Source organism: Scyliorhinus canicula, chromosome 2, assembly GCF_902713615.1.
Source record: "Scyliorhinus canicula chromosome 2, sScyCan1.1, whole genome shotgun sequence".
Classification (NCBI taxonomy): Eukaryota; Metazoa; Chordata; class Chondrichthyes; order Carcharhiniformes; family Scyliorhinidae; genus Scyliorhinus; species Scyliorhinus canicula.
Window position 1 is genome coordinate 33518221 of NC_052147.1, and position 25531 is coordinate 33543751.

Sequence of the window (25531 nt, forward strand, 5' to 3'; positions counted from 1 at the left end):
CCAAGTCAGCTCTGTAGCATCCTGCAAGCATTTTGTGTGATTATTAAAGCATTCAACCAAACGTCAAATGACCAGGGAAAATTGGCAAGAAGGGTAAACAAATTCCTGATCGCTGACTGGAATACTGTACAGTCTACAACGAAGAGTTCATCAGCAATGCTGTTGTTCAAAAGATACAAAGAACATAGTTTAATTTGTTAACTCAACCTGATACTTCAGAGATTGTCAAACAAAACAAGCACAGATTGCTAGGAGGGAGCAAAACTCTAAAAAGCAAGTATTCAACCAGGGAGAGAAAATGCTTGCTAGGAGCTACACCCCCGACAAGAAATGGGTACCTGTTGTGATTATAGCAAAGGCAAGTCCAACAGTGTACAGACAGATGATGAACAAGTTTGGTGACGTCATGCTGATCAGCTACTTGATCATAGAATTTAGAATTTATAGTGCAGAAGGAGGCTATTCAGCCCATCATGTCTGCACCGGCCCTTGGAAAGAGCACCCTACTTAAGCCCACGCCTCCACCCTATCCCTGTAACCCAGAAACCCCACCTAACCTTTGGGCACTAAGGGGCAATTTAACATAGCCAATCCACCTAACCTGCACATCTTTGAACTGTGGGAGGAAACCTGAGCACCCGGAGGAAACCCACACAGGCATGGAGAGAAAGTGCAAACTCCACACAGACAGTCATCCAAGGCCGGAATTCAACCTGGGATCCTTGGGCTATGAGACAGCAGTGCTAACCACTGTGCGATCGTGATTCATAAAGTGAATTCGCCAAAACTTCCAAGAGGTTCTTCCCTTGGAAAATCTAGAGAGCAATACTTCGGAACAGAGTCCAGACACAGTGGCAAGTTCAGATTCTGTTTCTGAGGACTTTCCAATACCTATAGAGGCAGATACTGGAGTAACTACCCAGGAAATACTACTACTGAAGGGAATGAGGACACTTCCAAGGTCTCAAGGAGCCAAATTCGGAAACACTCCATTCAACCAAAAAGGAAGAGATGTCCACAACAGAGACTGTCTTATGGAATTGTATATTTGTATGGAAATAATGCAAAAGTGGATCTGTTGTATAAATGTTTATCGTTGTCGATGCACTAAAAGTAAAGGGTGAGGGGTATTATGTATCAGAGAATACATCCCTGTTGGTAAAGCGTCACGTGATGTGCAGTGTCATCAGCAGAATGCGCATGCCTTGCAGAGTTCTCCATTGTATTTTTTAAAAACTCTTTTTTATTGGCTTTTCTCATATTTATAAGCAGTTACTGTGTATATTCATTACATTTTTCTTGCCCGCGCTAAGTTACTTTATTTTACAGAGGTCTGTTTTGTCCTTCATTTAACTAACTGTATGTACATTTTGTTGCCCTCTGGATCGGTCTATGATTCCCCTCCCTTACGGGATAGGGTGGAAGTGAGGGCTTAAGTGGGTCGGTGCAGACCCGATGGGCCGAATGGCCTCCTTCTGCACTGTATGTTCTATGTTGAAACACCAAGGCCAGAAAAATGTAATGTATATAAGCAGCAACGGTTTATAAATATGAGAAAAGCCAATAAAAAGATTTTCAAAAAAAAGTATTATTTATTTTTCAAAACAAAACCCACAAACAGGGAATACTATATGTATAGCAAGGCATCAATGTCAAAATTTCAATGAGTTTGTTACAGAAACAAGACTTGAATCTACTGGTTTTATACTTTTCACAATGCCCAGTCCAACAAACTTATAGATCTGTCGGTTTCTCCCCTTTCTCCAAGCACGCTCAGCCATGAAGGCAAAAGAACATATTTGTTGTTTCAGTATACCACGGATAAATGAAGAGATTTGAAGCAAATTCAATGAAAGATCTAAAGGAGAATGTCAGAATATAACAGTTGCAAAGCAGGATAAGTAAAGCTCATGAAGTATGAGGAAAAACGTCAAAAATCAAAAAGATCAGTGTAGTATTTTAGAAGATTATCAAAAAGAGAATTGTGAAAAGTGGGGTAGGACCCTTGATGGGATAATTATCAATTGCAGATGATCAAAAAATTGACTATGGTACTTAATAAGTACTTGTCATCGGTCATCCATAAAAGGCAGATTAGAGTAGAGAAAGAGGGAAATTATAAATAAGATAAAACAAAGGGAAATTAACTGCCAGACCCAATGGAATGAATGCAAGATTACGGAGGAAGACAAGGAAGAGGATTGCCGAGGCCACAGAAAATATATTTTAAGATGTATGCCAGAGAATCTGAGAGTTGGCAACATACTGCCAACAAAGGAAAAGTAATGGATTTTAGTAGCCTATCAGTAAAAAGAGTATTGTTAAAAAACGGGGTGGGACTCCTGACAGGGAAATTCCTAAAGAAGATTAGGGTGTGTGAAATTAGGGAGAGAAAATCAAATTGCGTGTGAGGGACAAACAATGGAATTAAGGGTAGTCGAAAATAGGTAGTCACATTTCCACATAGACAGTGAATGACGTTCTGGTCACTGAACAATACCAATAATTTGGTCTGGAGGGAGTGCTATCAAAATTAGCAGATGATGCTAAAATAGAAAGTCACTGTTGATTCTTTAGAAGACCGAAGAAAACCTCAAAGGGATACTGATAACAAGGGGGAATAAACTAAATAGATTCAATATCAGAGAGTATGAATGGTACAATTTGGTAGAAATAAATAGCAGTAATTGTACTCTGAATGGAACCAGGTTCAGTGTTGTGGAAGAGCAGAGCAGTTGGGACAGGTTCAAAAGCACATTGAAAATAGCAAGTAAATAGCATTTTTATATTTTATTATAAGTGGTATAGAACATAAAAGGCAAGAGATTATGGGAAATAGAACATAGAACAGTACAGCACAGAACTGGCCCTTCGGCCCTCGATGTTGTGCCGAGCATTGTCCGAAACCAAGATCAAGCTATCCCACTCCTCGTCATTCGGGTATGCTCCATGTGCCTATCCAATAACCGCTTGAAAGTTCCTAAAGTGTCCGACTCCACTGTCACAGCAGGCAGTCCATTCCACACCCTAACCACTCACCGAGTAAAAAAAAATGAGAACTCTATGCAGTACTGAATTCCACATTCTGAAAGAATACAATGCAGAATCATCAAGATGCAGCTTGCTTTGAGGAGACACAAATACAAAGAAAGCGTCTCATTATTCAGGGTCCTTTTCATTTGAACAGATTATGGGGCGATGAAAAAGAAGTGTTTAAAGTTATGGGATGATGGAAATGGTAGATAGGAACATATAATTGTTCAAAATCGAACCCCACCTAGCACGGTGTGAAACGTATCATGCCACGTAATATATTTTTGAGCTAAATTGAAGCTCATCAATTAAAGCAGTGCCAGCATGGATACAAAATGCCACATTGAAAAATAAAACAAGACCTTATGAGGATGGAGAAATCTACCAGAATTATGCTTCGAATAAGGGGAGCCAGTTAGGGGAGCGAGATTAGAGCAGAGAAGGTTAAGTGGTGAATTAAAATTGTTTACTCGAACAAACCCCTCCATGCCATTATCAAATGAGGTATTACACATCATACTGGCTCCGTTCTTATTTTAGCTTTGAGATAACTGTTGGGATTAAAACAGAAAGAAACACAAAACATCCCTCATTCTGTTTGGGGGCATCTATCCAATGACAAAACAGTGCATTAGCAGCTAGTGGTGTGCTGCTTTCATTTCCTCCCACTTGTGAGCAATGTGGTAGATCTCCGGGAGTATCTATTTGGGGCAGCACGGTAGCATGGTGGTTAGCATAAATGCTTCACATCTCCAGGGTCCCAGGTTCGATTCCCGGCTGGGTCACTGTCTGTGCGGAGTCTGCACGTCCTCCCCGTGTGTGCGTGGGTTTCCTCCGGGTGCTCCGGTTTCCTCCCACAGTCCAAAGATGTGCGGGTTAGGTGGATTGGCCATGCTAAATTGCCCGTAGTGTCCTAAAAAGTAAGGTTAAGGGGGGAGTTGTTGGGTTACGGGTATAGGGTGGATACGTGGGTTTGAGTAGGGTGATCATGGCTCGGCACAACATCGAGGGCCGAAGGGCCTGTTCTGTGCTGTACTGTTCTATGTTCTATGTACACAAACTTGCATTGATATAGCGCTCATGTGCATGAGACATTTTAGAGTTCTTTACAATGAGGTAAGGGATACAATGTGTACAAGAAAGAACAAACAGAATATAAGGGGAGGCTTGTATAGATCAGAAAGCATTGCTTGAGAGAAGAGTTGTAAGGTGTTTTTTTTTAAACAGGGAAGTGGTTGGATGGAAGGAGCCAGATGGACAATTCCAGAGGGTAGGAAAGTAGCAGCTGAAAAAAAACAGCCAACAATTTTCAAATAAAGGAGAGTGAAGAGAAACCTGATGTGGGATGAATTAGAAGCAGGAATGGAAATTGTACGGACACTCTTCTGATTAGAGAGAATGGGGTGATTTTGAAATGAGGAGGCAAGTTTTCAAATCAACACATTCAGCCACAGGGAAAAACTGGAGCTTAAAGATGATTGGGGGATCAGGAGTGTGGGTCAGGTGAGGACATGAACAGTTGGTTCTGGATGAATTGAAATTTAAGAGGTCAATGCAGGGAAGACAGATAGATAAGCATTGGAGAAGTATTACGATCCCGGACCAGATCCCAACTGTTGCTAGGATACCAGACAGAACAGATACACCACTTCATGAGTGATACCACGCACAAATAGGGATAAGGTAAATTAAAAGTAAACTTTATTACTAACGCAGTATTTTTTTTTAATAATTTAGTGTACCCAATTCATTTTTTCCAATTAAGGGGCAATTTAGCGTGGCCAATCCACCTACCCTGCAAATCTTTAGGTTGTGGGGGCGAAACCCATGCAACCACGGGGAGAATGTGTAAACTCCACATAGACAGTGACCCAGAGCCGGGATCGAACCTGGGACCTCGGCGCTGTGAGGCAGCAGTGCTAACCACTGCACCACTGTGCTGCCCGAACACAGTATGACTAACTTTAACATAAAGAAAAACAGCTTACAATTACCAATCAAACAACGCTTAACAACGCTTAATTAAACACTAAATTCTAACTGTTATCTTTTATCTCCACTCAAGCAAAACCCAACTCAGGTTAGCCAACCCAGGAATACTTGCTTTAAAGAGATGTCTTGGATATACTGATTTGAGAAGCAGAGATCCCTCAGGAACAAGCTTGCAGATTCTTGCCTGTATCAAACCACTGTATAGCCTGCCAGCCTTTTCACAAACTGCTGTTCTGTTCACAGGCAAAATCTTTTAGCTGAACTACATTAAGAGAAACTGCTTGTCTGTTAACAGACAGATAAAACTGGAACTCCAAAACTCAATACCTGACTCCTCCTATTAATTACATCATCTTACTAAAGCTAAAGACAATGTCTCATTATCTACTCGCCAGGGGTCCTTCTTTATGTAAACAAAGTTTCATTAGCCCAACTTTTAAGATGCTTTAATTGCACCTCTGTAGCCCAAGTATCTTGTCTTTTAAACCAGGACTTTTACTAAAAGAATTACTGCAACAGTCATGTACACACTAATCCAGACCATTAACCCTTGCTGCACCAAATACATATAATACAATATACATCTGAAATGCCTACATTCATCACAGAAGGTAGGACTTGATGAAGCAGGCACACCATGGTATTGCCATTTCTAGATTTGATTTTCAGAGTTGGTCCCTCGTGTAGGGCATATCAAATACTGCTGCTTTCTTCTTAGATAAGACTTGGTGCTGCAGATAGGAATGTGATCTATGCAAGGTCAGAAATTCCCATTTGTAATCTGCAACACAGGGCTGGCTTAATTAGTGTAAGTTATAAGCTGCATCTGGGATCAGCAGTGAGAAGATTGTCAAAGAGCTGATTTATAATAATTTCCTGATCCCTTGTACCAACATATCAACTGCTCTGCTCTGTCCCAAGCTGACTGATTTGTCATGCTCGGAAGCAAAGATATGTATACAATGAGTATACTTGGCTATACTCCTGAGCTTGAGTAAATGATAATATTTAACATATGAAAAGATATTAACGGAATGAAGTCAGTATCTCTCAGCTCTCTGATAAAGAAAAGTGCCTTTCACACTTTGTTTTGTTTCAGTTTGTTTTTAACATCTACCGTAATGTTAGGATACCAGACCAGACCCCAACATTTATTTGTTGGGATACCGAGCGAGAATCCCAAACATGGAACTGAGTGGGATACTATTTTTTAAATTTATAAAACTGTGTGGAAAGGATACTTCACCCCAGGAGTGATGACTGACTAATAGGTATCTTTTATGGTAAAACAAACTTTAATTTAAACACAGAATCAACCACATTATCAAATAAATAGTTTTACAATCATCAGTTAAACAATTCTTAAACACAAGGGAAAACATAAACTTACTATATATACCGGCTACTAACTCTAAATAAGTAACCCTATACAGTTCAAATGCACTTATAAATAAAGAGAACAAAACAGGTGTACTTGCTTGTGACTTTGGAGAGAGTTCCTTTCAGGAGCAGCCCCAGTACACTTCTACTCAACAGCATTTGGCAAAACCGTGGTTAAACTTAAACTCCTAAACAGATTGCAAAACTCCAGACAGACCTGGCTCCTCCCATTAATTACTTCGTCTGTATCCCACTAAGTTCCATGAACTGCTGAGCTAGGACTAAATACCACTCCCTCATAAATTGTCTACACTCCGGGGAATCTCCAGCAATCAAAACATGATTCCATTAGCCCTTTATCTGTAACCAATAAGTGGTTAAAATCAATAATTACCTCACTCTTTTACAACTCCTTAATTACAGCTATAGCAGACACATTCTGGGTATCTTAAGCTTTAATAGTATTACTGCCGCAAATATATACCTTGACCAAGGCTTTTAAAAACATTACTGCAACAGATATAAAATATAATAATTTCTACATTCATCACACTAAATTGATTTCAGTAGTTTAACAAAGCTGACCGTGGAGTTATTCTGAGCAGTGACTCGGTTCATTAACTGTTACTTTTAAACACTATCCATTTTTTTCCTCGACCGCTTCACAATTCATTTAAGTCCTGTAACTGATGCATTTATTTTATTTGGATAGTCTCTTTGCTGCTAGACAGAATATGGCACGGAAACAAGGTCCCATCCTAGGAAAGGAGAAATTTGATACAATTATGACTTTCTGTTTGTGAGTTGTTTTTTCATGACATCTAACCATCGAGTAACTTTGCTGATATCTATTCATTATATAGACTTCATTGCCAGCACAAAGGAAAACATGTGGAGGCATCTGGAAAGAAATTGGGATGCAAAAAGAGCATGTATTTTAGATGTAGAGAAGTGAGGAAAAGATTTGCTCGAGCAAAAAACAGATTCATGTTGAGTGTCTCAGAAATTAATTTGTATGCTGCTATTTTACGAGTCAAAACCTTGATCCAGAGTTCTGTGTACAAAATGTGTTGACATAAATATCAATATGGCACCAAATTATATCACATCTTTGTTTCAAAAACTCAATATAAGCATTTGGTTTAGTGAATACTCTGAAAATTAGTAAACTGGTTTGAAAATGTGGTTTAAATTATTTTAAATGTGGTTTTACAGGATTGTGAATTGCACAATGTGAGAGTGGGGGAAAAGGAGGACTTCTATTATTAAGGTGTTTAAAGAAAAAGTACTTCCATGTAAGATATTTACACTGCATCACTTCTGGCCTCTTGCCATTGGCGGTTATGCTTTCAGCTGACTTGGCCCAATACTCTGAAATTCTCCGCCTAAACCTCTCTTTCTGATTAAAATGTTCTTTAAAACCTTGAAGGGCGGCATGGTAGCACAGTAGTTAACACTGTTGCTTCTCAGTGCCAGGAACCTGGATTTGATTCCGGGCTTGAGTCACTGTCTGTGCAGAGTCTGCATGTTCCATCCGTGTCTGTTTGAGTTTCCTCCGGGTGCTCCGGTTTCCTCCCACAAGTCCCGAAAGCCATGCTTGTTAGGTGAATTGGACATTCTGAATTCTCCCTCAGTGTACCCGAACAGGCACGAGTGTGGCGACTAGGGGATTTCCACAGTAACTACATTGCAGTGTTAATGTGAGCCTACTTGTGACACTAAAGGATTATTATAAAACTTATCTCTAATCAAGCTATTGGGCAACTGTCCTGATATCTCCTTATGTGGCGCGTTTTTTAAAAATTATATATCACTCCTGTTCAGTGCCTTAGGTAATTTTACTACGTTTTTATTTTAGGGTATGCAGTAATCACCAAACCAGGAAATAGCTTCTGCAGTGGCTAACTGGAGCTCCCTGAGCCCTCCGCTGAATTTTATCAAGGGGACAGTCTTCAATGATGTGAGTCATATATTCCAGATTCCCTCCAGTCCAGATTCCCTACAAGGTCCAACTTGTGGCACTTTTCTTCACAAAGGCCTTGGTCAGTGCAAAAACGGTTGAGGGGTGTTCGAGTCCGATGACTCTTTGTCAAAGCTTTTGTTAGCTCGTTAGCTCTTTTCTGTCCCTACAGATGCTGCCTGACCTGCTGAGATTTTCCAGCATTTTCTCTTTCGATCTTAGCAACATAGGCTGGCTTGATGGGAGGCAGGGTCCTTGTGTTGCAGCAGGTTTGGGTTGATGTTAAACTTATCGAGCAGCTTTCTTGTTGCAAATTCCCTCCTTATGTGAGGGCGGGCGGGATGTTAGTCAGGACTGGGAGCCAGGGGAGTGGAGTTGATCTGAAGGTACCCAAGATGATGTGCATTGTTGTGTTGAGCTGGGTTTCCAGGCGGCTGGTGTGGGATGGGTTGTACCATATTAGTGCACAGTATTCTGCAGTCAAGTAGACAATGGCAAGAGCTGAGGTCCTTAAGGTTTGAGCATCTGCCCCCATGAAGAACCAGCTAATTTGCCGAGGAGGTAGTTTTGGATTTTGATCTTTGCTACTGTCTTGCTCAGATGTTTTTTTATGTCAGTATTCGGTCAAGCATAACACCAAGATAAGCAGCATATTGTTTGAGATTCAGTCTCTTGCCATTCAAGATTCTGAGTTCCCTCTTGGCGCTGGCATTGTGGAGTTGTGATATACTTGAGATTGTTTTGTTGTGCTGGGCTGAAGGTGCTATGTCTTACAGTAGTTGACCAGCTTTAGTGTTGTCTCTAGTTTAGATCATGTCTGACCAGAGAGGCACAACAGATATTATCAGCATAGATAAACTGCCGAGACAGGGTTGGAGACAGATTGTTGATATAGATATTCAAAAATGTGCACTAGCAGCGGGCACATGGGTCAAAGTGTTTGAGGAACTGAAGACGAATGCTGTCAAAGCTGGCAGCAGTGCCAGGCTTGATTTTTTTGTAGCATCTTGTCTAACTCCACTGCAGTGAAAGGTTAGGGCATGATCTGACATTGTAATGCCTTCGAAAAACTCTCCACTCAGTCTTCATTTGATCTTTCACTTCTTTCTCCGGAAGAAGGGTCGCTACTTTGTTTGGCATTTACAGATGGTCGGCTTGCTGTTAGTGGTTGCTGGGCTACTCCACAGTGGCGAAGGAGCATCCAGCATTTCTGGCTGAAATGGGTAAAGTTCACATTTCTGGTGGTTTCTTCCCATCTAACTCGGTGGGCAGATTCCAAGTACTCCATCAAGTGATCAGCAACATCTGGGTCACCAGTTTCCTCATAGTGTTGAAGGTAGAGGGTGTACACTCAATTATATCCCCATGGGATGGATTTGGTGGTCACTTTGGAGGTGACTTTGCAGAAACAGCTGTTTGCCTCCTCTATGGGAATATAGCAGGGTGAAGTCAGTACTACACTTTGTTCCAGTGCCTTGCGGTATTTCTCCTAGTTGGATTCGCAGAGGTTCCACTGCTTCTTTTTTGAGCTAATGATAGCTGGTTAAAGGCCGATATGGGTCAAAGTTGGTCTGTGTTGGCTGTGAGGGAAGCTATTCAAGACTTGGCATGATGTTGGGAGTAGGTTGCCATGTGTTGTGCTGACCCAGCAAAGGTCAGTTGAGGAGTCACGCCTCCATCTTACAGATTTGAATGTTTCCGGTTGTTTGGAGTCATGGATTAGACTGAGGTTTATGTACCCAATTTGCAAGTTTTGCACTATCAGTGCCAACCTCATTATAACCCCAGTCTATGTGACAACTGTTGAAGCCTCCGATATAGACAGCTGGATCAGAGAGGGCAAGGAGAAGATATTTGTCCCAGCTGGCTTTATTATTAACACATGAGGAACCACATATCACAGAAAATAGTTTTCAATCAACAGTTAAAAAATTCTTAAAATAAAAGAAAACACTTTAACTACAAACTTATATCTTCTCTATCTCCAATTAAGCAAAGCCCATTACAGGGCAAAGGCCATTGGTAAATAAAGTTAGCAAACACAGGAATACTTGATGTACTGTTGTATAGAGTTCTCTTGGAACGACTGTTTGGAGAGACAGAGACTGAGACAGAGAGAGAGAGAGAAAAATCCCCCAAAATTTGTTTGCGACAGATCTGGCTTCTCCCATTAACTACTTCATCTCTATTCCACTCAGCTGTCCCATGACTGGCTTATCAAAGTCTAAACACAATGTTTCAAATCTCCAGCAATCATAACAAAGTTCCATTAGGCATCTGTTTGTAAACAAATAAATGGTTAAAATTAATCATGACCTCACATTTTACGACCTCTTAATTGCAGCATTAGCAGACAGAGTCCAGATACCTGAACCTAGGTTCTTTAATAATATTACTGCAAATATATATATAATACAATCAATATAAAAGTTTCCACATTCATCACACCAGCTTCGTCGGATGGGATGCTCGTTTCTTGGATACAGATCAGGTTAGTTACACATTTCTTGGCGAAAGTGCTGATTAGTTGTCGTTTTGGGACAGTTAGCCCCTCAACATTGAGTTGCAGGATGTGGAGTGCAGGTCAAATAGTGTTGGGCCTACAGGAATTCGTACAGCTGACCATTTTAGATGTGATAGTGGGATCCTTAAAGCCTGAGCTTGCTGAATTCGATTTGTTTGTAGGATCATTCAGCTTCCTCAGGTTTTACCAGGTGCTGATGAGTGGCGCAATGTGAACACTGATCCATGACCACCTTTATGTCAAATGCACTATATAATTGCAAATTGTTGTTATTCTTGGAGAGATAAATTGTTCTGGTAGATTTTAGCAAAGTGGTGGGTTTGATTGATTTACCTAGCCGATTATGGATCAACACAAGTTATTTTTGCCAAAATTTCTTTTAAAATAAAAAACATAGAATCATAGAATTTACAGTGCAGGAGGCCATTCGGCCCATCGAGTCTGCACCCTATTCCTGTAAACCAATAACCCCACCTAACCTTTTTGGACACTAAGGGCCATTTAGCATGGCCAATCCACCTGACCTGCACATCTTTGGACTGTGGAGGAAACCGGAGCACCCGGAGAAACCCACGCAGGCACGGAGATAACGTGCAGACTCCGCACAGACAGTGACCCAAGCCGGGAATCGAACCTGGGAACCCTGGAGCTGTGAAGCAACAGTGATAACCACTGGTCTACCGTGCCGCACACTAGTGGAGTTTATTTCTGAAGAGGTGTTTAAAATTAGCCAGAATACAATTGGCCAAATTTTCCAGCTTCCAGATTGTTGGAAACCAAATGTACAACCGAAGAAGCGTGTCGGGACGCGGTGGAAGACCTGATGCTTTGACCTACATGGGAGTTGCCCGGGACGCTTGAACTTTAGATGGGCCTCTGCTCCCTGGGACCATATACACATAGCTCAGAGTCAATGGCACCGGACAGTTCCGTAATGTTTACCTTGTTAATTACCTAGGAAATTTTAGATAGATTAAAACCTAGTCTAACTTCAGGGTAACTCCACAAATGACCACCCTCTTCCCAATAATGATGACCTCTCCTTGGAAGGTCTGGTCCATAATTTTTTTAACTAACAATTCAATTTTATACAAGGGGAAGGTTGAATGCATTCAAACTCCCAAGGAATATATGCAACAGTTGAGCACAGGACCAAGGAAAAAACATATTGAAGGAGTTGACAATTTAAAATTTGCTGGTTACAACCATTTTCAAACGAATTTACTCTGTAGTGAACAGAATGACACAATCACAGAACTGTTATGACACAGAAGACGGTCATTTGGATCAGCATGTCTGTCTGCACCAGCTCTCCAAATGAGCATTATGGCTTTGTGCCATTCTTCTACCTTTTCCCAATAACACTGCAGCCCTACACATTATTTGAATAGAAACAATCATCTAATACCCTCTTGAATGCCTCAATTGAACCTAAATCCACCACACATCCAGGCAGTGCATTCCAGACCCAAACCACTCGCTGTGTGAAAAAGCTTTTCTCACATCCAATTTGCAAATGAGTTTAAATTTCTGCCCTCTCGTTCTTGATCCTTACAAGCGGGAACAGTTTCTCCCTACCTTCTCTGTCCAGCCCCCTCAAGACTTTGAACACCTCCATCAAATCTCCTCTTAGCCGTCTCATCTCCAACTACTCCCATCTACCTTCATAACTGAAGTTTCTCATCCCTGGAAACATTTTTGTAAACCCCTTCTGCACTCTCTCCAATGCGTTCACATTCTTCCTAAAGTGTGGCATGCAGAACCATGTACAATATTCCAACTGAGGTCTAACTAGTGCCTTATACATGTTCAGCATAACCTCCTTGCTCTTGTACTTTATGCCACTATTAATAAAGCGTACAATACTGTATGCTTGCTCTCTCAACCTATTCTGCCACTTTTAATGATTTGTGCAATTATACATCCAGTTCCCTCTGCTCCTGCACACCCTTTGGAGTTCTGCCCCTTATTTTATATTGTCTCTCCATGTTCTTCCTACCAAAATGAATCACCTTGCATTCTCCGCATTGAACTTCATCTACCACCTGCCCATTCCACTAACCTGTGTATGTCCTTTTGAAGTTCTACACTGTCCTCCTCACGGTTTACAATTCTTCCAAGTTTTGTATCATCCGCAAACTTTGAAATTGTTTCCTGCACACCAAGATCTAGATCATCAGGAAAAGCAAGGATCCCTGGGGAACTCCACTACAAACCTTCCCCCAGCCTGAAAAATAACCATTACTCACTGTTTCCTATTGCTCAGCCAATTCTGTTCTGTCGATATTTTCAAGTGGTTCCCTTGACCTGAAAACTCAGATTACTCAAACTGAAAAAGATTAACTAGTTCTAAATGTAAAAGGAACAACAATGTTACAAAAGATATTGGAGTCATGAATATCATCATCTTACAATATCTGTTGAGAGTTTCCATAGTTTTAGAACATAGAACAGTACAGCACAGAATAGGCCCTTCGGCCCACGATGTTGTGCCGAGCTTTGTCCGAAACTAAGATCAAGCTATCCCACTTCCTGTCATTGTGGTGTGCTCCATGTTACTTTAAGTTGGCTATTTTTAATCACTTTCTTGGCAAATTATAACTTATTATCTGAACACTCATTCGATGCCTGCATTTTGTCATAGGGTAATGGAGATCAAAGGCCAGAACATAGAAATAGAACTTTGCAAGAAAGTATGTTATGAAGTTTCTATGGAAAACCTTAAAAAAGGAAATCTCTGTGGATTAAATAGATATAGTACATTTAATAGAATTATTTGTGGGTGCTTTTTGCTTGTAGGAAGAACTGGGCAAATCAGTCACTGCAAGGATATAAATTAATTACTTACCCTCGTTTTCCGAGGAGCTCAGATTCTGGAACATTGGGTCCGTAAGTCTCTATATGCAATGGCTGGTAAGCATACAGTGCTTCTTCTATCTTTGGCATTGGTTGTAAGGATATCTGCTGACCCTGTTCACAAAACATATTGAATGTTAAAAGAACTTTCTGAAAGAGAAACAAAATGAAGTGTATGTAATATCATGTAGCACAAATATCAATGGAGCTCCAATATCACAAATTAATATTACAGCTACAGATTACTTCTTGAAAGTCTAGCAAACCAAAGTTCATAAAATGAATTTGAACCCATCTTAAAATACACAGAATAAGAAGTTACAGCAGGGGAGGGCACTCTGCCAAGTGCACCTGTGCTGATTCTTACTCTTCAACTGGAACTAACTACTCTATTTTGATTTTTCTATTTCTTTCAGTTTTAAAAAGTATCTCACTTTCAAATAGCTTTCTAATTCTTTAGCATTACAGCCTTAATTTTCATCCTGAGAGTTGGCGGGAAACGCATCCCTGGCAACTCGGACAGCCACACTGCCATTTTACGCTCAATTGAGTGTTGATTGGCAGCAGGCAGGACCTCCTTCTGCCTTTGGCCAGAAGTCCCACCTTGGAGAGTTGTTGGCACTGCAGTGGCCAGAAGAGGTACTGCAGTCCCATGCTTTAGCCGAAGTCCCACGACTACACTTCAAGAATGTACCAGGGATCCCAGGGGCAGGGGGGTAGGGGATGACCTGAGGGGTTGGGAGGGGGGCGATCTCGGGGTCACAGATGGGGGGGGGGGGGGGGGGGGGGGGGGGCCTGCTAGAATCATACATACTCAAAGAAATTAACACTTTCTCTCTCCATAGATGCTGTCAGACCTGCTGAGTTTATCCAGCATTTTCTCGGGGTGGGGGGTTTCAGATTTTCAGCATCTGTAGTATATCGCTTTTATGATAGCATAAATTAATTTAAGGGGAAGCTAGATAAACGCGAGGGAAAATAAATAGAAATACATGCTTCGATAAAGCAAGGTGTGGGATTGTTCCCACACAGCATAAATTGAGTCATTGAGTAGTCGGGTCAAATGCCCTGTTCTGTGTTGCACACTCAATATAACTATTCAACCTTTCAGAAATTCAAAAACTTTTGTTAAATCTACCAGACCCTTTTATGTTCCACTCAAATAAAAACATTTATCTTCATTTTCTTAGTGGCATCACTGTTATACCAGATAACGTATTCAAAGTATGTTTAAGCATATAGAATTCAAAATACCTCCAAATTCCTATAAAAGTCAATGCAAACAAAATCATAAAATAAATATGACTTTGAGCTTTTCAATAACTAAATTTCTGAAAAAAAATCAGTTTAGAAAGGCACACAAATATTTAAGTGTTTATTTGAAGTCAGCGAGTTTAATCCAATAATAAAACTGTCCTGTAATGCTGTCAACATACGAGATACAGCCTTCTTTCTCATAAAATAACAGTTTACGCCATGCTGGTCAACTCTGTGTTAAGCCTCGCCTATTATAGCTCAGGAGCACCACTCTAGCATGATAGCCACAGTCGCATTTCCTGTAAAGGAAGTAATGGGCTGAGAAAATGCATGACCTGCTGACCGCTGTGAACATCTACATCTTGCTTGCAGGTGTCCTTGTAGTGGAGGGTATTGTCACAACACCCTGGCTAGTGTGCCATCAATTCCAGCCCCACTTGACCCAGGGTCGCAACACAGGTGAAATAAGATTTTATTTAAAATAACCAAGGTCATTGGCTGAGTCCAATAAATACAGTCACTAGGTTTGCAACTTTAACACAAGTAATCTTTTATTATGTACATTATAATTGAACTGACAGAAAAAGTAACTAACTATTTCTGGGGCTCTTTCTGGGGAAGGTGGGACCTCTATAGACAGAATGGTCTACATCTGAACCTGAGGGGCACCAATATCCTGGGGGGGAGATTTGTTAGTGCTCTTTGGGGGGGTTTAAACTAATTCAGCAGGGGCATGGGAACCTGGATTGTAGTTTTGGGGTACGGGAGATTGAGAGTATAGAGGTCAGGAGCACAGATTTGATTTTGCAGGAGGGTGCCAGTGTTCAGGTAGGTGGTTTGAAGTGTGTCTACTTCAATGCCAGGAGTATACGAAATAAGGTAGGGGAACTGGCAGCATGGGTTGGTACCTGGGACTTCGATGTTGTGGCCATTTCAGAGACATGGATAGAGCAGGGACAGGAATGGTTGTTGCAGGTTCTGGGGTTTAGGGTGTTTTAGTAAGCTCAGAAAAGGGGGCAAAAGAGGGGGAGGTGTGGCGCTGCTAGTCAAGGACAGTATTACGGTGGTGGAAAGGATGCTAGATGGGGACTCTTCTTCCGAGGTAGTATGGGCTGAGGTTAGAAACAGGAAAGGAGAGGTCACCCTGTTGGGAGTTTTCTATAGGCCACCGAATAGTTCTAGGGATGTAGAGGAAAGGATGGGGCAAAGATGATTCTGGAAAGAGCGAAAGTAACAGGGTAGTTGTTATGGGAGACTTTAACTTTCCAAATATTGACTGGAAAAGATATAGTTCGAGTACATTAGATGGGTCGTTCTTTGTACAATGTGTGCAGGAGGGTTTCCTGACACAATATGTTGACAGGCCAACAAGAAGCGAGGCCACATTGGATTTGGTTTTGGGTAATGAACCACACCCAGGTGTTAGATCTGGAGGTAGGTGAGCACTTTGGAAACAGTGACCACAATTCGGTGACCTTTACGTTAGTGATGGAAAGGGATAAGTATACCCCGCAGGGCAAGAGTTATAGCTGGGGGAAGGGCAATTATGATGCCATTAGACATGACTTAGGATGTGTAGGTTGGAGAAGTAGGCTGCAAGGGTTGGGCACACTGGATATGTGGAGCTTGTTCAAGGAACAGCTATTGCATGTTCTTGATAAGTACGTACCAGTCAGGCAGGGAGGAAGGGGTCGAGCGAGGGAACCGTGGTTTACCAAAGAAGTGGAATCTCTTGTTAAGAGGAAGAAGGAGGCCTATGTGAAGATGAGGCGTGAAGTTTCAGTTGGGGCGCTTGATAGTTACAAGGAAGCGAGGAAGGATCTAAAGAGAGAGCTAAGACGAGCAAGGAGGGGACATGAGAAGTCTTTGGCAGGTAGGATCAAGGAAAACCCAAAAGCTTTCTATAGGTATGTCAGGAATAAAAGAATGACTAGGGTAAGAGTAGGGCCAGTCAAGGACAGTGGTGGGAAGTTGTGTGTGGAGGCTGAGGAGATAAGCGAGATACTAAATGAATACTTTTCGTCAGTATTCACTCAGGAAAAAGATAATATTGTGGAGGAGAATGCTGAGACCCAGGCTATTAGAATAGATAGCATTGAGGTGCATAGGGAAGAAGTGTTGGCAATTCTGGACAAGGTGAAAATAGATAAGTCCCCGGGGCCTGATGGGATTTATCCTAGGATTCTCTGGGAAGCCAGGGAAGAGATTGCTGAGCCTTTGGCTTTGATTTTTAGGTCATCATTTGCTACAGGAATAGTGCCAGAGGACTGGAGGATAGCAAATGTGGTCCCTTTGTTCAAGAAGGGGAGTAGAGATAACCCCGGTAACTATAGGCCGGTGAGCCTAACGTCTGTGGTGGGTAAAGTCTTGGAGAGGATTATAAAAGATACGATTTATAATCATCTAGATAGGAATAATATGATTAGGGATAGTCAGCATGGTTTTGTGAAGGGTAGGTCATGCCTCACAAACCTTATCGAGTTCTTTGAGAAGGTGACTGAACAGGTAGACGAGGGTAGAGCAGTTGATGTAGTGTATATGGATTTCAGTAAAGCGTTTGATAAGGTTCCCCACGGTCGGCTATTGCAGAAAATACGGAGGCTGGGGATTGAGGGTGATTTAGAGATGTGGATCAGAAATTGGCTAGTTGAAAGAAGACAGAGAGTGGTAGTTGATGGGAAATGTTCAGAATGGAGTTCAGTTACGAGTGGCGTACCACAAGGATCTGTTCTGGGGCCGTTGCTGTTTGTCATTTTTATAAATGACCTAGAGGAGGGCGCAGAAGGATGGGTGAGTAAATTTGCAGACGAAACTAAAGTCGGTGGAGTTGTAGACAGTGCGGAAGGATGTTGCAGGTTACAGAGGGACATAGATAAGCTGCAGAGCTGGGCTGAGAGGTGCCAAATGGAGTTTAATGTGGAGAAGTGTGAGGTGATTCACTTTGGAAAGAATAACAGGAATGCGGAATATTTGGCTAATGGTAAAATTCTTGGTAGTGTGGATGAGCAGAGGGATCTCGGTGTCCATGTACATAGATCCCTGAAAGTTGCCACCCAGGTTGATAGGGTTGTGAAGAAGGCCTATGGTGTGTTGGCCTTTATTGGTAGAGGGATTGAGTTCCGGAGCCATGAGGTCATGTTGCAGTTGTACAAAACTCTAGTACGGCCGCATTTGGAGTATTGCGTACAGTTCTGGTCGCCTCATTATAGGAAGGACGTGGAAGCTTTGGAACGGGTGCAGAGGAGATTTACCAGGATGTTGCCTGGTATGGAGGGAAAATCTTATAAGGAAAGGCTGATGGACTTGAGGTTGTTTTCGTTAGAGAGAAGGTTAAGAGGTGACTTAATAGAGGCATACAAAATGATCGGAGGGTTAGATAGGGTGGACAGCGAGAGCCTTCTCCCGCGGATGGAGGTGGCTAGCACGAGGGGACATAGCCTTAAATTGAGGGGTAATAGATATAGGACAGAGGTCAGAGGTGGGTTTTTTACGCAAAGAGTGGTGAGGCCGTGGAATGCCCTACCTGCAACAGTAGTGAACTCGCCAACATTGAGGGCATTTAAAAGTTTATTGGATAAGCATATGGATGATAAGGGCATAGTGTAGGTTAGATGGCCTTTAGTTTTTTCCATGTCGGTGCAACATCGAGGGCCGAAGGGCCTGTACTGCGCTGTATCGTTCTATGTTCTATATTTAATACCTCTTTCTTAACCCCTTCTGTCTAACTACTCCCACTCTCTACCTACCTACACACACACAACACAAAGGGGAAAGGATAGCTGAAAGGTAAAGATAAAGGATCTTTGATGCACTGGGATGACACCCAGTTAATGTCTTTCTGAAGATCAGGTATTTGTTTTGGTACATCTTCCTTCTCGGCTTGAGATGGTTTTCTCTGGCAAGGTTGCCTACTTTCTCTATAGGTTCAGGATCATTTCAAGTTTACAGCAAAGATATGCCAGGCACTCTCTGGTTTAAGAACCATACAGCAGTTCTTTCACTTCAGGAAGCAAGGAATAGAGAGAACATGTTCCTTCTCCTTCCACGGTCTAAACACTTCAGTTAGCCAATTGAACCAACTTCTTCCAAAACGGGTTCCTCAAATTCACTCAGCAACTAAGAGTCTCCTTTCCAAAATACAAAACCTGGGACACACTGACCTGACAAGCAAGCTGTTCCAGCTTGAATCTTCTAAATAAAGGCACATCTAGATTAGGGTCCACGGATCAAAAATCATAAAATAAAACAAATGGGAACAAAGGAAATAAACAGGAAGCACTCTTACACAGTATAGATGCCCAGGAAGTCCTGACCCAGTGGCCAATTCACCGTACAGAAGATCTTTGGGTAGACGACCATCACCCATCTGGTGAATGTGACAGAGCCAGTGCAGATGTTATTGGCTCAGCAATGAGTGTATGCTGATGGAAGTTGCATAACACAGTATCTGATAGTACAATATTTGACCTTGTGAGGTGTCAGTCACAAACTTGAAGGATGTACTGTTTCTAAATAATTGACATGCTGAAATGCTATGTATTATTCTGTTGACAAAGTGGAAATTAGGAGATCTTGTGGTGCAATAAGTCGCATCATTACCTCTGAGCCAGAAGATATGGGTTTGAGTTCCTCTCTAATACCTGATGGCCCCAGAAGATGCATTTATGATGCAGCCAAACAGGTTGATTGTTAACCTGCAGATCCTTACAACATACCGACGGCAGACAATAAGGAAAGAGACTCCTGGTCAGTCATGCTTGATGCGAGTGGCGGCCCTCAAGCTATAACCTCTGGCTACTACAGAAACGAGATGTCAGCATGTGCTTTGTCTGCTCATCTCTAGATGCAGGATGTCTTCTAAGTCCACGTCTATCGTGGAAACGTGTACAATCTACCGCATCCCGCTTTACGGCCACATGGTATAAAGTGTCTATCTTTGAGGTCATTTAGAGGCTAATTCCTCAGGCACATCCTCAGGTCTGTTAAAGAATAATGTTTTTTCTGTAGATTTGCTGATAATTTTAATGACTAATGGCTCAGGTTTCTCTCTAGATAGGCAGGTGCTTTTGGATTTCTGGTTCCTCCAAAGGTCATAGAAACCAGCAGCAAATGCCTGACTTTCATCCCATTGCTTATTATTTTTCAAAAATCAGTTGTTAACTTCCAGGAAGTATTGAAAACTAAAATGGTAGGAGATAAAACTCTGATGTTAGCCCAAATATAATAATTGGTGTTTCATCATCAATGATACTTCCGCTAGAGAAAGCTCTAATTAAGCAGTGATGAAATATTTTACAATTTTAACACATTTTTTAAAAAACATGCTACAGGAAAATTCAGTTTTTGGTGAATATATTCATGGATATTTGCAGGGCTTGCTACAACATAAAATGCAGGGGAGTGGAGCTAGTAAGGGAGCTGGCAAAGAGATGATGAGCCGAATGACCTCCTTCTGCACTTAAACCATTCTTTCATTCTATGATTGCGTGATAATAAACTAAATCTCTAGCATTTTCTTTTTTTTTAAATTTAGAGTCAAGAGGATATGAAGATATCTGTTCAGGCCCCAGTTATTTCTCCCCTTGCCTCCCGCAGTAACCTGGGATAGATCCCATCCGGCTCCGGGGACTTATCTAATTTAGGGTACTCAACACTTCCTCCTTTGATATATTGACGTTCTCAAGAGCGTTCACACACCTAACTCTGCCCTCAACATCTATCATGTCCTTCTCCATGGTGAATACTGATACAAAGTACCCATTAAGGATTTCACCCACTTCCTGTGGTTCCACACATAACTTCTCTCCATTGTCCTCGAGTGGGCCTATTCTTTCTGTTGCCACCCAGACTCGAAACATTAGCTCCCTTCTCTCTCCACAGATGCTGTCAGACCTGCTGAGATTGTCCAGTATTTTCTGTTTTGATAAAAAATACATATGTATACTAAAACTCAGAATTGCTAAGATATTTTGTAATGAGCATAAAACCCTAATTGCCTTTTAAATATATGATAAAGATGGTATTTATACATGTTATGCATTATACATATTTCTGCAGTGTTAAGCGATTTACAAATATTTAATTGACTCAGGTAGATAAGGGCAAAAATACAGTTTTCTGCTTACAGAAAAAGCATGTGTAGCAGCTGCAACGACAAAAGTGTTCAACAGAATGTTTTCAAGAAAACGAAAAGGGCACATTTAACTTAAAACATCAAAACAAATGCTGCTAACAAAGAAGTGTTTAGTTTAATTTAACCTTTTCAATTTATATAGAATTATTTATGAATTAAGATTAATAAAATACTGTAACTGTACACTGGTAGTAACTGCTATTACATCGTACATGCTTTCGTAAAACAGTATCTGCAACTAGTCCTAGTTTCCTCAGACTGTATCAATTTACAACATCCCGTCACAATACTCTTCAAATCTTTTCTATGGTTCTGATGTGTTTTCTATCCAAAACTGCACACAGCAGTCCGGTGTGGTTTAGCTAATGTCTCATGCAGATTCAGCATTATCATGTTGCTTTTGTACTTCATGACTTGATACAGAAAAACTAAGAAACCTATCTGTCCTTTTTAAAGCCTTTTTCATCTGCAATTTTCCAATCCTTCATGCCTTTCAATGTTAGCCTATATGTTCCTTTCCTAAACATGTACTATTACATATTCACCTATGTGGAAGGTCCTGTGTCACTTATCTGTCCCAGCGACTAGCTTACATGTACTTCTGCAGTCTTGAATGCGTTGACACCTTCCAAATCCATGCCTATCTATCACAGAGCCTGATCTTCAGCCTCAATCTTCTTATGCCTGATTAAACTGTTTTTAATCTGCATCTTATTAGACTTATTTTTTCTTTCTCATGATCAGTGGTTTTAATCTTCCCATCAGTCTAAACTAGGCCCACTTTTATTCCTTTATGCCAGTCCACAAACTTCTTTCTGGCTCAGGTTGCCTTCATCTATTCTGTAATGTTCATTGGCATCTGAATGTTATTCCCCCTTCAGCATATTTACCTCAGTACGAAAGTAAGGAGTTGTTATTTTGCTCTTAGTACAGTTCTATAATTATCTGGATTTCATTTTCAGATGATGTCACAACATAATTAGCTTCTCAATTTTTAAAAAACTACAGAGAGAATTGTAATAGAGTCTGTATTCTTTGGCTCCAAGAATACACGAACATTCATTTTCAAAATAACAATATAAAATTGATGCATTTCATGACGTGTTTAAAATGTCAGCTCTCAACATTCCTTCTCAATGAGACAATGGCACCAAAAGGTTTTAAACAAAACTATATAAAAAATATCTGCTTCTTGTCATTTTTTCCAATTTATTTAAGGGAAAAGGAAGTCCAGTCAGTGCTACTAAGATACTATGAATAGCTTGACCTATAGCAAGGCTCAAAAAATAGTAAGGGAAATAAATGAAAAAGCAAATGAAATTTAAAAATTAATTACTTAATTGAAATCACAGAAGTTAATAAAACAAAAGACAATTTTGAAATACAAGTGGTTAGCACTGCTGCCTCAGCACCAGGGACCACCACCATACCAGTGCCAAAGAAGAACCAGGCAACGTGCCTCAATGACTACATCCGGTGGCCCTAACATCAATCGTAATGAAGTGCTTCGAGGGGATGGTCATGAAGCACATCAACTCCATACTCCCAGGATGCCTAGTTCAACTGCAATTCACATACCGCCGCAACCGGTCCACAGCAGACGCCATGTCCCTGGCCTTACACTCACCCCTGGAGCATCTCAACAACAAGGACTCTTACATCAGACTCCTATTTATTGACTATAGCTCCGCCTTCAATACCATAATCCCAAGCCAAGCTCATATCAAAGTTCCTAAACTTAGGACTTGGCTCCTCACTCTGCAGGTGGATCCTCGACTTTCTGACCCACAGAACACAATCAACAAGAATAAACAACAACATCTCCTCTACGATAGTCCTCAATACCGGGGCCCCGCAAAGCTGTGCACTTAGCCCCCTACTATACGCCCTATACACACACGACTGCGTGGTAAAATTTGGTTACAACTCCATCTGCAGGTTTGCTGACGACATAGTGGGTCGGATCTCGAACAACGACGAGTCTGAATACAGGAGGGAGATAGAGAACCTAGTGGAGTGGTGTAATGACAACAATCTCTTCCTCAATGCCAGCAAAACTAAAGAGCTGGTCATTGACTTCAGGAAGCAAAGTACTGTACACACCCCTGTCTACATCAATGGGGCCGAGGTGGAGATGGTTGACAGCTTCAAATTCCTAGGTGTGCACATCACCAAAAGTTTGTCCTGGTCCACCCATGTCAACAGTACCACCAAGCACAACAGTGCCTATACTTCCTCAGGAAACTAAGGAAATTCGGCATGTCCACATTGACACTTACCAACTTTCACAGGTGCACCATAGAAAGCATCCTATCTGGCTGCATCACAGCCTGGTACGGCAGCTGCCCAGACCAAGACCACAAGAAACTTCAGAGAGTCGTGAACACCGCCCAGTCCATCACACAAACCCGCCTCCCATCCATTGACTCCATCTACACCTCCCGCTGCCTTAGGAAAGCGGGCAGCATAATCAAAGACCCCTCCCAGCCAGCTTACTCACTCTTCCAATTTTTTCCATCGGGCAGGAGATACAAAAGTCTGAGAACACGCACAAACAGACTCAAAAACAGTTTCTTCCTCGCTGTTACCAGACTCCTAAAGGACCCCCTTGTGGATTGACCTGATTAATACTACACTGCCGGAGTCTGCATGTTTTCCCCATGTCTGCGTGGGTTTCCTCCAGGTGCTCCGGTTTCCTCGCACAGTCCAAAGATGTGCAAGTTAGGTGGATTGGCCATGCTAAATTGCCCTTCGGGTCCAAAAAGGTTAGTCGCGGTTACTGGGTTACGGGGATAGGGTCGAAGTGTGGGCTTAGGTGGGATGCTCTTTCCAAGGGCCGGTGCAGAATCGATGTGGCGAATGGCCTCCTTCTGCACTGTCAATTCTATGATTCTATTCTATGAAAAGGAAAACATGAGTGACAATGTGTCAAATCCACATGCTTCACAAACTAACCAAGATGTTGGTCAAACAGCAGGGTGCTTCTGTTCTGTTCACTTTTACCGGCATCTATTATTTGTCTTCTGCAATTAATCTTGTACCCATCATTTACAGAGATAACTGTATATGGGTGGAGCTTGATAGCAAAACTCTCTAATTACTCCATGTTGACTATAGTCATGGTGTTGGCAGCCAGGTGAAACTCCAGCAAATAATTTATGACCTTCATCTGCTTCACTGGATAATATGCCCACAATCGGCGACTTCCCCTTCTTTCCCTTCCTGAGCCCTTATTTATAAAACCCAGATGATATTGTTCCATTTTTAACCAATTTATTTTTTAGCCTATATGGGATTCCCACTAGTGTCCACCCCTTCCAGACTGGCAGTGCCAGGCCACTACGCAGACATCCCCCTCATTGGTTATACTTACCTCTGCATTCCCGTAGCGGTCCCCTTGACTGCCCAACCTGTTGCAAACATCACCAATGTAATGTGGGCGAGGTATGAATATTCAGTGAGGGGATTGTTTGGTGGTGGTGGTTGGAGGGGGCACTAAGTACATGGAAATGTATTGAAATTTATTAAAATGAGGTTCATGCCCTTTGTGGGCATGAATCCCGCGACGCTGCCGGCTGGATATGGCAGCGTTCTAGAGCTTTCATCTAATCCGTTGGATGCCCAGAATCAGATAGTTCTCTTTTTGGCATGCTGCTTCCACTGTTTAATGTCATACAAGTCCTGTGGTGTACTTTCACCCGATTAGAATCTCATTTTTGAAATGACTGGTGCTGCTGTTGACATGCTCCCCATACTCCTCATTGCACTACGATTGGCACCTTGGTTTGCTTGCAATGGTAGAATGATGGATATGTCAGGACGTGAAGTTAAAGATTGTGGCGGAATACTTGTGTTACTACTAATGGTCGAGAATCCCTCACAGATGGCCAGCTCGGTTCTGAATCTGACCCATATGGCATTGTAGCAGTAAAAGACAACATAATGCAGGATGTCCTCAGCGAGAAGATAGAACTTTGCCTCAACAATTGTACAAGTCATTCCTATCAATACAGTCATGCACAAGGCGTATCTGCAACAAGTAGAATGGTGAGGAAGAGATCAAGTAAGTTTTTATTTTGTGTTTTTTCACTCACTACCTGCCAAAGGCGCAGTTTAACAGCTATATCCTTCGGGACTCAGCCAGCTCAGTCAATAAATTTGTTACCAAGCCATTTTGGTGGATATTGAAGTCCCTTCTTAAATATATTCAGCGACTTGGTCTCCACAGCCTTCTGTAGCACAGAATTCCACAGGTTCACTATCCTCTGAGTGAAGAGGTTTCTCCTAATCTTAGTCTAAATGGTTTACTTCATATCCTGAGACCATGACCCCTTGTTCTAGATTAGGAAGCAATCGCAGAGTTTGTCACTAAATTTTTGCACCTTAGTTTATTCCA

General features: G+C 41.7%; 1 protein-coding gene across 2 annotated transcripts in view; it reads right to left on the minus strand.

Moving 5' to 3' along the window:
* mnat1 (MNAT1 component of CDK activating kinase) overlaps positions 1 to 25531 on the minus strand; it is a 187763-nt gene that overhangs the window by 67142 nt on the left and 95090 nt on the right. For both annotated transcript variants that reach the window (XM_038775612.1, XM_038775621.1), the window contains exon 7: positions 13738 to 13859. In XM_038775612.1, coding sequence (XP_038631540.1) covers positions 13738 to 13859 — 122 coding nt within the window. The remainder of the gene's footprint in view (positions 1 to 13737; positions 13860 to 25531) is intronic.